The 12,119-nt window shown below is 41.2% G+C and overlaps 1 protein-coding gene across 14 annotated transcripts in view; it reads right to left on the bottom strand.

Annotated features, from left to right (window-relative positions):
* Positions 1–4,053: 4,053 nt before the first annotated feature.
* The window catches only part of PHF21A (PHD finger protein 21A), a 124,561-nt gene continuing 116,495 nt past the window's right edge, over positions 4,054–12,119 (bottom strand). For all 14 annotated transcript variants that reach the window (XM_064424718.1, XM_064424715.1, XM_064424726.1 and 11 more), the window contains 4 exons: positions 9,662–9,817; positions 7,981–8,056; positions 7,546–7,649; positions 4,054–5,664 (listed from right to left, as the gene is read on the bottom strand). In XM_064424718.1, coding sequence (XP_064280788.1) covers positions 5,410–5,664; positions 7,546–7,649; positions 7,981–8,056; positions 9,662–9,817 — 591 coding nt within the window. In that variant the 3' untranslated portion in view covers positions 4,054–5,409. The remainder of the gene's footprint in view (positions 5,665–7,545; positions 7,650–7,980; positions 8,057–9,661; positions 9,818–12,119) is intronic.

Raw genomic sequence — 12,119 nt, forward strand, 5'->3', positions numbered from 1 at the left:
GGGATATAGACAGACTCTCACACAGGTAAGCTCTTGGTTTTCTGATACAAGCCCACAATTAAATTAACCTCTGGGAGAGGCATTTGTCTTTTCATGGGTCTTTAATTACCAAGCTTACCAGTGCATGGTATAAATAATTTTCTTTATTGGCAAGTTGATCAACTATGTGCTCAGCCTATACAAGACACAATGATGCAGAAAGTTCTTGTCTCAGGTAAGAAAGAAACAGGAGGGAAATGGGAGCTAAGGGTAAAGGACAGAGAGACTCATAGCACTTTTCAAGTATTACATTCCATTCTCTAGGAGTTACAAACAGGACTGAGGCTTAAAGAAGGATCTGAGTAAGAGAGCAATAACCTGGAGACAAGACATCTGCGGCTCTCACTTTTCCTGATCCCATCTGATTTTTGGGTCATCCTCTGGTCCATGTCTGACCACTGAAAACAAGGATCCAGCAGCATGTCACTGCAAGGTTTGCTCACATGTCCTCAGAGACCAGTACCTAGCTGGCTGCTGGAGGGTTCTTTGGACCTTTTGCCTTCTGTATGCCAGAAACTACAGAATCCATAGTGCTTGGGAATGGACTTTGCTGAGGTAGTTTGTTGGCCAGGCAAGCCTAAGCGCCAAATGAATTAGCTGCACAAACGTCTTCCTCTTTCTCCAGGCTCCTGACTCCTACATACCCATCAGAAATCTCTTTGCAGTAATCCAGCAAAGTTTAACTTGCCTTGGATCTCCAGAATTCCGAGGGAGGACAACAGGAGGTGAAGAAGGGTCGAAACAATTCTATAAAGACAGAAGGAACCCTGCCCAAAGGGGTGTGTCCACAAGGAAGGGTAATACTGGAATTGTGGTGGTTATCTGAGCAGCTCAGAGAGAGGCCCTCACTAAAAGAGTGAATTTTGGCCTAACATATTAGTGTGTTATTTTAAAACCACATTTCATTAAAAGCATGTATTCATCATTAGTGCTTCAGAATCAAAGAGGGTGGGGTGCAACCCAGCTGAAGAAAAGAGAGAAACATGTGCACCGCAAATTCACAAATGTTTTCTGCTGTATCCACATCAGAAAGAAATTTCAGAGTCTATTTCCTGTACTGTGGGCTGCCACAGCTTGCTGGGGCTAAGAGGGAAGTTTTACTCCAGGTTCTCCTGAATGCTGACCATGCTGCTTTTCAGGGTTGTCTCTGCAACAGTACAGGGAAGATGATTTGAAGCTAAAGAGGTCAGAATTAGGTTTCACATTTCTAGACATTTGGATGCAACGTTATTTTTTCTGCCAACAATAAAACCATTAGATCTGCCCATAAAATTATCACCTCTTCAATTCCCAGATTTTTTATTAATATCCCCACAGACAGAAACCTGCTTGCAACATAGAACAAAGCCCTGTTTTGCTCATGCAAAACATTAGTTCATCCTACCAACAGGGTAACTCCTGGCTAATGGTGTCTTGGAAGAATCAGCCATGTTACTCACCCTACCTTCCAATCATCCCTAGAAGTATTGCTTCCTCCATGCTTTGTACAGCACTAAACCCACAGCTGGCTCTAAACAAAGACAATGAAAAGACCAATGATGATACTAATTATTCTATCCAGGCCACAGGCTCACTTTCCCACTCTCACCACAACACACCTTTGCAGCAGTTTAAGGAACAGACGGAGAAGGGAAAAGGAAACTTCTGCAACCCTTGCTCTATGTCTGAGCAAAGGAGCAGGGTGACTTCTTAAAGCCCTTAGCACTGGGCTGAGAGCCAGGACGACCTTTGATATGATATTCCTTTGTGGTCTCATTTCTTCCCTTATAACAGAGATTTAAAAGCCACTTGTTTCCCACCAATGACAAGCAATGACATAAGAATTAGTTAATATCTTGATGGTGGTTTGGAAAAACAAAACCACAGCCAGTATGACAGCTTCCCAAAGAGCAGAAGTTTCAGGACAAACTCATTCTATCTCAAATATTACATGAGAAAAAGCTCCAAACCAATATGAACTCAAAAAATAAAAATCTTGATCTTTAAGCTGTTTAAATTTCTCCCTTGATTGGAACATCTTACAGCAGCTAGGAAAAATACCATTTTCCTTTGTATTTAGCAAACACCAATTCCCCTTCCACCCTATTGTTGGTGATTGGGTAGAGACAACCCAAATTCACTGTGTCTACACAGCAGCATCATTGCCAGTGTCAGTGCAGCCCTAGGAATGCTCCTTGCCTATTGGCAAATACTGTTGCAGAGCCAGGAGAAAAATCATCCCAACAGGATCAGTGAGAGAGAAAGAAAACTACCTAAGCAGAATCAAAAAGTCTAAGATAATTTTTCTGCCAAGTAATGATTAACTAAAGGTATCCTTTTACAGTCTGGAGCACAAATGTTGTAACAAAAGGGATTTAAAATCTGTACTTATCTACTTGGGTTCTGGAGACAAGCAGATGCCTCAGGAAAGCACTAACAGCTGTTTTAACATCTCCTGGCTGATTAACTGTGTGCAAATTTAAATATGGCTACTAGTGAATTTCATTCCCATCCTCTCCTGAATCAGCCAAGAAAACAGAAGGACTATTGAGTCTCCAGGCATGACTCCTACCTCCAAATAGTGCACTGCTTCCAAGAGATCTCAGGTAACACAGAAATCAGAGCATGAGAACCACAAAGACTCAGCACACCTATCCCTGGAGATGGTCTCTTACCAGGAATGCTCAATGCTTCAGAAGATGCTGTTAAGAATCACCCAAGTGTTCAGCTGAAGACCAACATGTTCCAAAAGGCAGCTTCTCTTGAATATCTGGCTGTTAGCTGATGGCTCATATTCTATAGAAGGGTCATGTTCAGTTTGTTTTTTCTCTTCAACTCTTGAAACAGACAGTCCTCCGTTTAAATGCTGTGGGTTGCTGGCCTAGTGCTGCCCAATGGTAACGACCCCATTGGTAACTGGATTGCTGGAAGGACATTTTTAGTATGATCCCTTTTGACAGTGTCTGCCCAGCTGTCTCCCTGCCACTTCTGCTAACTTATCCTTCCAGCTCTGCTAGCTCCAGAACAGAACTCACACATCAAAAGACAGAGTCAGGGTTATCACTGGTTCAGCTCAGAAGTGCATGTGAGAGTCACTTTCCCAACTCAGACAAATGTGAGAACTTAGGATATCAGTTCTGAGCCCAGAGCTGAAAATAGTGCACACTCCTACAGAAGGAATAGAAGTCCTTAAAGGGCAGAAGGGCAACCTAAAGGAGAGGGAATAAAACAGCTCAAAGAACCCCACAGAAGCCCACTTGGCTGGGGCAGCAAAGAAACTCTCTCAGGCTGTGTGGTGTCTGCTTGCTCAGAAATGCGTCCTTGAAATGCAAAGCTTTTCAATCTTCCACTGTGGAACAGCTGAGCAGGTCTGCCTTGCCACCCCACACATGCTCTCAAGGCCACCACACTGGGGACACTGCCTCACCTTGTGTGTGCAGTGGCTCACTCTGCTCCCACGGGAAGTAAGGAAGTAAAGGGAATTTTCCTGGTACTTCCAGTGGAAATGGGCTTTGCCCAAACATGTATATGCAGTAGTGACACCAGACAGCTCTGGGACACAACCCAGTGTGACCAGAATCAGCACCTAAACTGAGCCAGACCCCACAATCAGGAAGCACAAGGCAAGCTCTGCTGTCCAGAGTGAAAAGATTATACATTAGAGATGAACTTCTTGAACAAGAGGAGATAACAGAGGTGATTTCAGTCCAGCTCACTGTCTCTCATTCTCAAGCTCCAGTCAGTCTGTATCACAGAACTAGTAAAGCCTTACACAAGCACACTGCCAACTGCTTTGCTCTGGGTTACAAACACATGGAAGAATGGCAGAGAGATGGTAACAGCAGAGACAAGCCTGGGAGATCCTCCAGGTGGGGTGACATCCAGCACTGTAGGATTTGATTCTCTTTAGACTTTAGCCAGTAGATGTATGGCAGGACCTATGGAAACTGTCCCATTAGATTTTAGAACACAAACACAGAAAAATGTCATCATAAATAAGCAAAGTCTGTGTTAAAAAATTCTAAGTACACAGCATTTTCTCCAGTTCTGACACCTTTTTAATAGAAATCACTTGTTTAGGAAACAAATAGCACTTTTGTAATTTTTTTTACAATGTTTCTTACCTTGATCTTATTTTAAGTAACACTAGGAAGACCTCAATATCTTTTATTTTCCTTTTTAATTTAAAAAAGTTGTTTTTTTTCCCCCAGATACAAAGATTTTGCCCTTGCATAAAAAAACAGTGCCCAAAACGATGACACAAGGACTCACAAAGACTCACTGTATCTCACTGACACTATTACTTCTAATCTATACCATGCAAGGTCCCATCTACCTCTTTAATTAGACTGTCAGCCTGAAAAACAGCTTTTCTATTCCTTATTTAGTTCTTGTTACCAAAAGAAGAGAAAGGAAGTGAAAGAAAAGGACATTTCTCTGTTGAGTTCACACATCTGGGTTATGTGCTACTTTGTTCAGGATACCTGTGTTGTTTATAAATACAGAAAAGGGATGGAATCTCATTTTCAAGTAATTGATGCACATTTTCTCTTGGGACACCTCCATCCAATGCTCCAAGCTGACCCTGGCTTCTGGCCCTCTCTTTTCCCATTCCCAAAACAGACTTTCTGGATGAGTGTGAGGACCCATAGGCTCTCAGGCACATGGTGTGATTCTTGGGGTGTCCTGTAGGGCCAGGAGTTGGACTCAGTGATCCTGATGGGTCCCTTCAAACTCAGCATATCCTATGATTCTATGTGCTGGTTACTCAGTGAAAAGTCCATCTCCTTTCCTTTTGTACATCTCCTGTCTAAACAATAGTAAATACTGCTTATTTGATAGACTTGTCCCTTCTGGGCACTGGGATTTGATAATTTATATTTCTGGTTTTTTGGTTTAATAGTACTGAGAGTTTAGAAACAGGAAAAGCCCATAGGCTCTTTGGACTTGTTTTTGTTTTCCCCTAGCTAAACAAACTGTTCTGCAAATAGGAACTCGAAACCTGCTCTCCTCCCTTATCCCTGCTCCTCACCCCAAACAAAAATAAAACAAACCTATAGTGGCTGTGGAGGCTGCTGCAGGCACACACTGGTGTAAAATATAGAGAGAGTAAATATATTATTTCACTTGGCATGGTGCTGGCAAAGAACCCCCAGCTGGCACTATTCATGTAACATGATCCAAACTTCGCATGTACACACAGAATAAGAAGGATCAATTGGCAAACTCCGGTGCCGCCTGGCACAAGCATCTTCACGCTCTCTCTGGAACCAAAGAACTAAAGAATTCTGCACTTTCCAGAAGAAATCCAGTTTTGCTTTTCTAGAGTTTCTTTATTTTGCTCTTTCTCCTCGCCGCCACCTCCCTTGGCTCCTTCTTAACTTCACTGTGTTATTTAGTCTCATCGCCCTTGTTACAGTTCACCATGCAGCTCTGGGAAGGGGAGGGGGCTAAGGTGGAGGTGGCAGCATTAGTATTGTTAGTGGAGTCCATGCCGTTGGAGATGGCTACTGAATTGACCTCAGAGTTTATGGGTTTTGAAAGGTCGATGCCTTGGATGAGGCGGATCAGCTGTTTTACCTTCTCCAAGGAGCTGTGCATCTCCTTCTGTTTTGCAAGGATGGTGTTCTTCATTTCCATGCATTTCTACAGCAAAGCAGAAAATCAGCAATAAGTTCGAGCTTACGAATGAAAGAAGGCACGAGAAGGAATACGATGTTCACAGATCTAAATGTAAGTACCCAGAAAAGACTGCAGCTGCAACTTCACTTTTCCAGCCTAGAAGAAAAGAGTCTCTAGGCTGTGTTCAGAGGAGAATTCGTATTTGCAGGCTGAGGAAATAAATTGCCAAGACATATCTGTCACCTGGTATGGCTCCCTTTCATTCCAAGGTGTTGTGCAAATGAACACAGACAGCTCCATCCTTTTGTGTTTCTTTTGAAGGAAAACTTCCAAGTGTATGTTCTTAAAATTCTTTCTATTAGTATTGCATTACTGAAATTTCTTTAACTCAGATCTGCAAGCTCAGGCATCCCACGGCAGCTGACTGCTGACAGTGTGTGTGCAAACCATTAATGGGATACAGCCTTTGCTTTCACATACATTTTAGCAGGAACATCACTTCCTTCTCTCAGTAAGTAAAAGGGCACTTGAAAAGGAAACCAAACTCCCCTTCACTTGAAAATCTTATTTTGTGGCCATTTCATTCTCTTAGAAGTGGTAGTAACACAGCTAGCTCATCAGCTAAGTGCCAGGGCAAGGTAACTTTAAAAAAAGCCCACAAATTATGTTTCAAGAGTGAAAAACTGCTTATATGTCTATTTGAAACTCAGAAAAATGAGGAAACAGTAACCATGTCTGTTACATTCAGGTTTTTACATGAAGATGGCAATCTTCCTACATTTTTTAAATCTTTTATCCATGCTGATTTCCAGATACTATTTGTTTTAGCTTTACTGTTTTCACATGCAGCTCATGGCATCATAATAACCCTAAAGCATCTAGACCTAATATGCCTGTTTTGGACAGGTCCAGTGTAAGGTACAGGTCCAGTAACATTCTCCTTGCCCACTGCCAATTCCTCATGTTAAGGCCTTGCATCTGCCTGGGTACACCACTGAGAAACAGAGATAGCTGTCTAGTGCTGCTCAGGTTACACTCAGCTATTGCTAACCACAAGGTGACAGCCGCCAGGACTGCTAGCCAGCCCCTCACAATCATTTTATTTGTATTGACAGCACTGAGGGATCTGTAAAAACAGGACACTTTTGCTGCAATAGGCAAAGACAGGCAGCCTGGAAAGTGCATCTGTATCTAACAAGTCTGTAATTATGAATCCAGCCATACAGATATTGCCACACAGGAGATTTCGCTTTTTTTCATTATGTGATACTGACTAGGGCTGCACCAAGAAGGGGCTCAAACTTTACACTGGCATCTCAAGAGACTAATCTGCACATTAAGGTGAGAAGAGTGACCAAATCAATGTGTATGTTCCAATTACTGCAATAAACTAAGGTGGAAACGAAGGTTTCTGGTTTGAAGTATGACACTGTTCATACCATGCAGTGTCCAGCTGCTGACTGCCAAGGCCCTGAGCGCCAGCCTCGAGTAAATGGTCACTTTTGCATCAGAAAGGTCTGGAGAGTGCACCAAGGCTGTAACTGTCACTACACACAGAGGCCCAACCATTCTTGCATAAGTGAGCCACTAGGGCTGGACTCAATCTACTGCCCACAGACAAAACCACTCTGGGTCACTTTTGTCATCTGCTGATATTATATGTCACCATACATCTACCTACATGTTCAGCATGGATCATGTATAAGAGACTCAATGTAAGCATATATTGCCTTTATTTCATTCCTGCTCCCCAAAGTCCTAAAAAGCAAAGGAAAGCACTCACTCAATTCTAAATAAATCCAGTGGATGACAGGTCTAGTAGATGGAGTTGCTCTATAATAGTTTTCCCCCTGCATTGTGGCACCAGAACACAGGTCAAGGGTTATTTGGAAGGACAATACTCACTGTTATAGAATTGCTGAGCTGTTTGACCTTCTGCTCTAGTTGTTCTCTTTCCTGTTTTAAATCTGAACTCCATTTAAGTAGTTTCTGTTTTTCCTCTTCTTTTGCTGCAAAATAGAATATTCAACAGAATATCTTAAATATTTCTCTTACAATACTGGATTCTATCCAGGGTTTAAACTGCTTCATGTAAAGAGGGGAATTGTGTTTAAACCAATGCTTAACAACTTGTGCACTGAATCACTCCCAAAATTTTACCTACATACACAAGCATGATAGGCTTAAGAAATATTTAGATTGCTATTTTCACTTCACGAGTGATTAAGGTTATTTCCTTTGTATGACAAAGTTTTTTTTTGTAAAGGAAATTCTATCCCACTCCAAAAATAACATCTTCCATTATTAAAAGTGAAAGAAAAGTGTTCATCATTTTCTTACCTGCTTTATATGCAATATATGAATGAACAATTGCTAAAGTTCCTGGCCATGGGATTGCTTCCTCCTTCTTTAGCATCTGAAAGAAAATTTTCATAGAGATTTAGCTGGTAAAAAACCTACCTCAGAGAAAGCAAAAAGGAGAGAGAGAAAGAGGGAAAGATCGAGGATTTTCTTTCATGGCTATCATTAGCCTCAGCCCTGTTAACAAGAAGCTTCACAGACCTGATCTGAGATTTAACAGAGGGAATTATTCACAACTGTATTGTGGCTCCCACAAAGCAAGCCTATTTCTTACAAATGTCAGCATTTTCCTAAATTCCCTCCATAGCCACAAATAAGTCTGCTAATGATACTGAACAACTTAAAAGAGGAATGAAAGGATAATATATCTGAACTCAAAACTTGCCAGGAGACATAAACATTACTTCATGGTTCAGTCAAATTGCTGATCTTAGTTGTTCTGGGAAAGAAGTTTCCATGCTGCAGCCCAGTCTCCGCACCCTACATTCAAACATCACATTTCTGACCAGTAAAACATGAAACAGTCCTATCACCCCTTATCAGAATCATCTTAATAGACTTGTCAAACTCTCTTTATAAGGGTAAGCACCATTTTTGTCTTTCAAATCCTCCCTACATTTTGCTTCCTAACAAACTTTAAGAGGAAAGACACATATTTTTAGTACATGATCAGAGTGGTGTCTCAGAAGACAGAGGACTTGGTCAGTTTACAGTGAAGTCACTCAGATTTCCTCCTTAATTTTGCTGGAAGCTATCACAAAACATGAAGGGGAGGGATAAGGTGAGAGTAGGCAAGAGCAGAAGTACACAAGTCAAATACTCCCTCCTCTCTGGCAACTACTGACCAAGTCACTTGAGTTTTGCATTTTCATTCTTCTGAGCAGCACATCATAGGTCAGGCTGTTTTCTCATGCTACCACCTGGCCACGTGGCTGACCAAGCAATACGCTGTGTCAGGACACAGCTTCAGACTGCCCATTATCAGCAACCCTTTGCAACTCCTAGAGTTCCGTGGAAGGGTTTGGAGTACAACAGTTTACTTTTTCATCTTGTATGCAATCTCAATGCAATTATAAACAAAATATTTAAATATAGCCTGCTCACTTCAACTGTACATTTTCAGAGAATGATCTGGAAGGAAACTGTTCACCTATACTCATTTTACTGATGCTGGATGATATTATTAAAGAGATCACTGAAGACAGCAATCAGACTTTCTGATGTTTGATTCATATAAGCAAGCAGGGGCTTATATTTGCTCTATCTATTGCAGTGGGCTTGTGCAAATCTTTTATTTATTTTTCCAGAAGAATTTACTAATAACTTTTGAAGAAACAATGAACTTAAGATGAACACCACAATTTCTGTGGGTTGTAGATAATATTTCCCAGATACTTTGATTCAAAAAAAAGAGTAAAAACATAAGGGTAACAAATAAAGACCCCAAATTCAGAAGCAAGACCTGACAGTTTTGTATTAGCACAAATTCCAACAGAGGTAATAATTCAATGAAATTCACACAAGCCTTATTGCACATGAAATAGATTTGTTCAGTGTCAGGCTGTCTTGGTCTAAGTAACCCAAGCAATCTGGTTATTTTCTTTAACACCAAAACATTTTCACATGCATTGCACATAACTCCTTGTCTGTCAAACAATACCTGGTCTTGGCATTTGGGACAGATCCACATGCCCTTAGGAATGGTTTTCAGAGGCGGGTCCAGACAATCCAGGTGATAAACACGTGAACATGTGTCACACATCAGCAACTGCCCGCTTTTTCTGCAAACGCTGCAAAAATCCTCATGGATATCACCCTACAAAATTGAGAGGAAAGGCTTTGGGTGAGAGAAAGCAAGAGAGAAGGCAAAATGTGAACTTTGAACTTTGATATCTACATCTTAGTTGAATTCAAGGTTTACAGCACCAACTATTTTTAAGGTGATTCCAAAAGGTCAAGCTCTTTTTAGACTTTGAAACAGGAAAATCATTCTAGACGTCAGAAACACTGACATCTGCCCTCCCAAGGCAAAATGGTACAGCACTTATTACTATAGCTTCTCTTAACTACTGCAACCCCATAGCCTTTCTTCTTTAAGATTCCCTCTTTACCCTGATCTTTTTATTTGCCTGAAGTGATGAGCTACCCACTTTCTTAACCCTCCTGATTTTTGGATGTAAGCCCAACTCCACTGCTGGAATGCTGATTAGGCTGTCTCTTACCAGTAATAGTATGTAAGAAACCCCAACTGAGTGACTTAAAAGAACACTGTTAAATATTTAGGTCACCTTTAAAAATGAAACTGTAAGGAAAAGGTGTTGTGCTTCTAAATGAAAAAGAATAGAATGAATTATGTTCTGAGACAATTCTTTTTACTTCACTTAGGCTTCCTCAAGTTGCACCAAAACAGCTGTGACTCAAAACTTTCTCATTCTCTACAGAGAGTGGATTGTTTCATCACTAACATAGACTGAGAACTAGACAGAGAGATTTTCTAACTTTTTTTAAAAAGAAAGAATTGAAAAAATGACTAGCTGTGTCTTTTAAAACAACTAGGTTTAGTTACTATCTCATTTCCATCAGAGAGAGTGCTTTTCTACAGCCATTAACATCCCAAAAGGTGGTCTGATTTTTGTTTCTTTTTCTTCTCTCTCTCTCTCCTCCTGTTTTGATTTGATATTCAGATATTTGAACAAAGGGGCATGATAGAAAGGTGGCTTGGCATTCCTAGAGGAAGCAAGGGGCATCTCACCCTCTCCTCCGACCACCGAGCTGTCCTGGCGCCTCCACATGTTCAAGGCCCCATGTGGCATCTGAAGTACACCCTGTCACTGACTTACAACGAAGTTTCAGGCACACCCAGATCTGTGAGACTGCAATAAGATGTGTGTGTGGAGCAAAACTGTGGCTACACACTCTGCTGTATGAAATACCAGCCTGTGCAAGGTTTCATTTTGGCACAGATCATCTCTTCACACGTGCAAACAATTTCTATCAATTTGGAGGGATAGCAGATTTTGCTGTGCACTCACACATTAAGGTGCCAGGCAAGAAAAATTACAGTAATCTCCACTATGGATGACAGACTACAAATGTAAGAAGAATGACACATGAGCAATCTGCTCAGGTTTTTACTTCTCAGCTCTATTGCTGATGAGGCCCTTCTTCAAAGGGAAAGCTCTTCTTAATTCCCAAAGTTAACACTGATTTCATGTTTTGTAAAGGATCAATCTTCAGCGAATTTTCAGTGCCCTGTTTTGGATCCGTAACTCCCAGCGATCGTCGAGAGCTGAGTTATGGTATTACTTCACCTTTAACACCAAAGAGTTCCTCAGTGTTAAATGAAGATCTAAATTAGTGACATTTCATGCTTCGTGTGAAGTGATGTGTTGTAATCAGGCTGGGAAGAACTTCTTTCCCTCTATCATGCATTCTCTGAGTACAAGGAAAAGGCAGCAGGCAAGAGCTATCATATAAGCTAAAAAAATCCTCTTCAAGATATGGAGAAGTTTAAGAGGGGAATTCTCTCATTTGAGAAAAAAAATATTCTAGAGAATTATGTATCTTAAGATGTGTTAATTGCCACAGACCACAAAATGGCCCTTGGAAACAAAGTGCAAAATATTGGTGTGCTGAAAACCAAACCTGTTATGTCTCATATCCTGCAGAAAGAGCCCTACAAAGACACACATATGCACTTTCTTCTTGAGGGGGAGACATTTAGAAATTTAGACCCAGAATATCTCAAATTCAGCTGAGTGCTGCAAAACCTGTAGTGATACAGGTGACCAGTGCACAGTGCAGCTGATTGCACAGAGATGCCAACACACATGCACAGAATTCACAGTCCTATTCTTGGTAATGCAAAATTCAGGGCAATTCCTCAGAGTTAACAACTGTCCTTACCAAAATCCCAGCCAGTGTTTGATTCCAAAGAAATGCCCTAGGTCTTATGGGCAGTTAATAAATATATGCATAAAGGGGAGGCTGGTATTGGTGTTGTAATATGCACTCACTAATCTCAGCTTCTGAAGCAGCTTTGTGTAGGCTACAGCCAGCCAGCTTAGGCTAGGGCAGAGCTCACTGAGGCTGCTCAGACGTGCTACAGCCTGGAGTGA

This window comes from Passer domesticus, chromosome 6, assembly GCF_036417665.1.
Source record: "Passer domesticus isolate bPasDom1 chromosome 6, bPasDom1.hap1, whole genome shotgun sequence".
Taxonomy (NCBI): Eukaryota; Metazoa; Chordata; class Aves; order Passeriformes; family Passeridae; genus Passer; species Passer domesticus.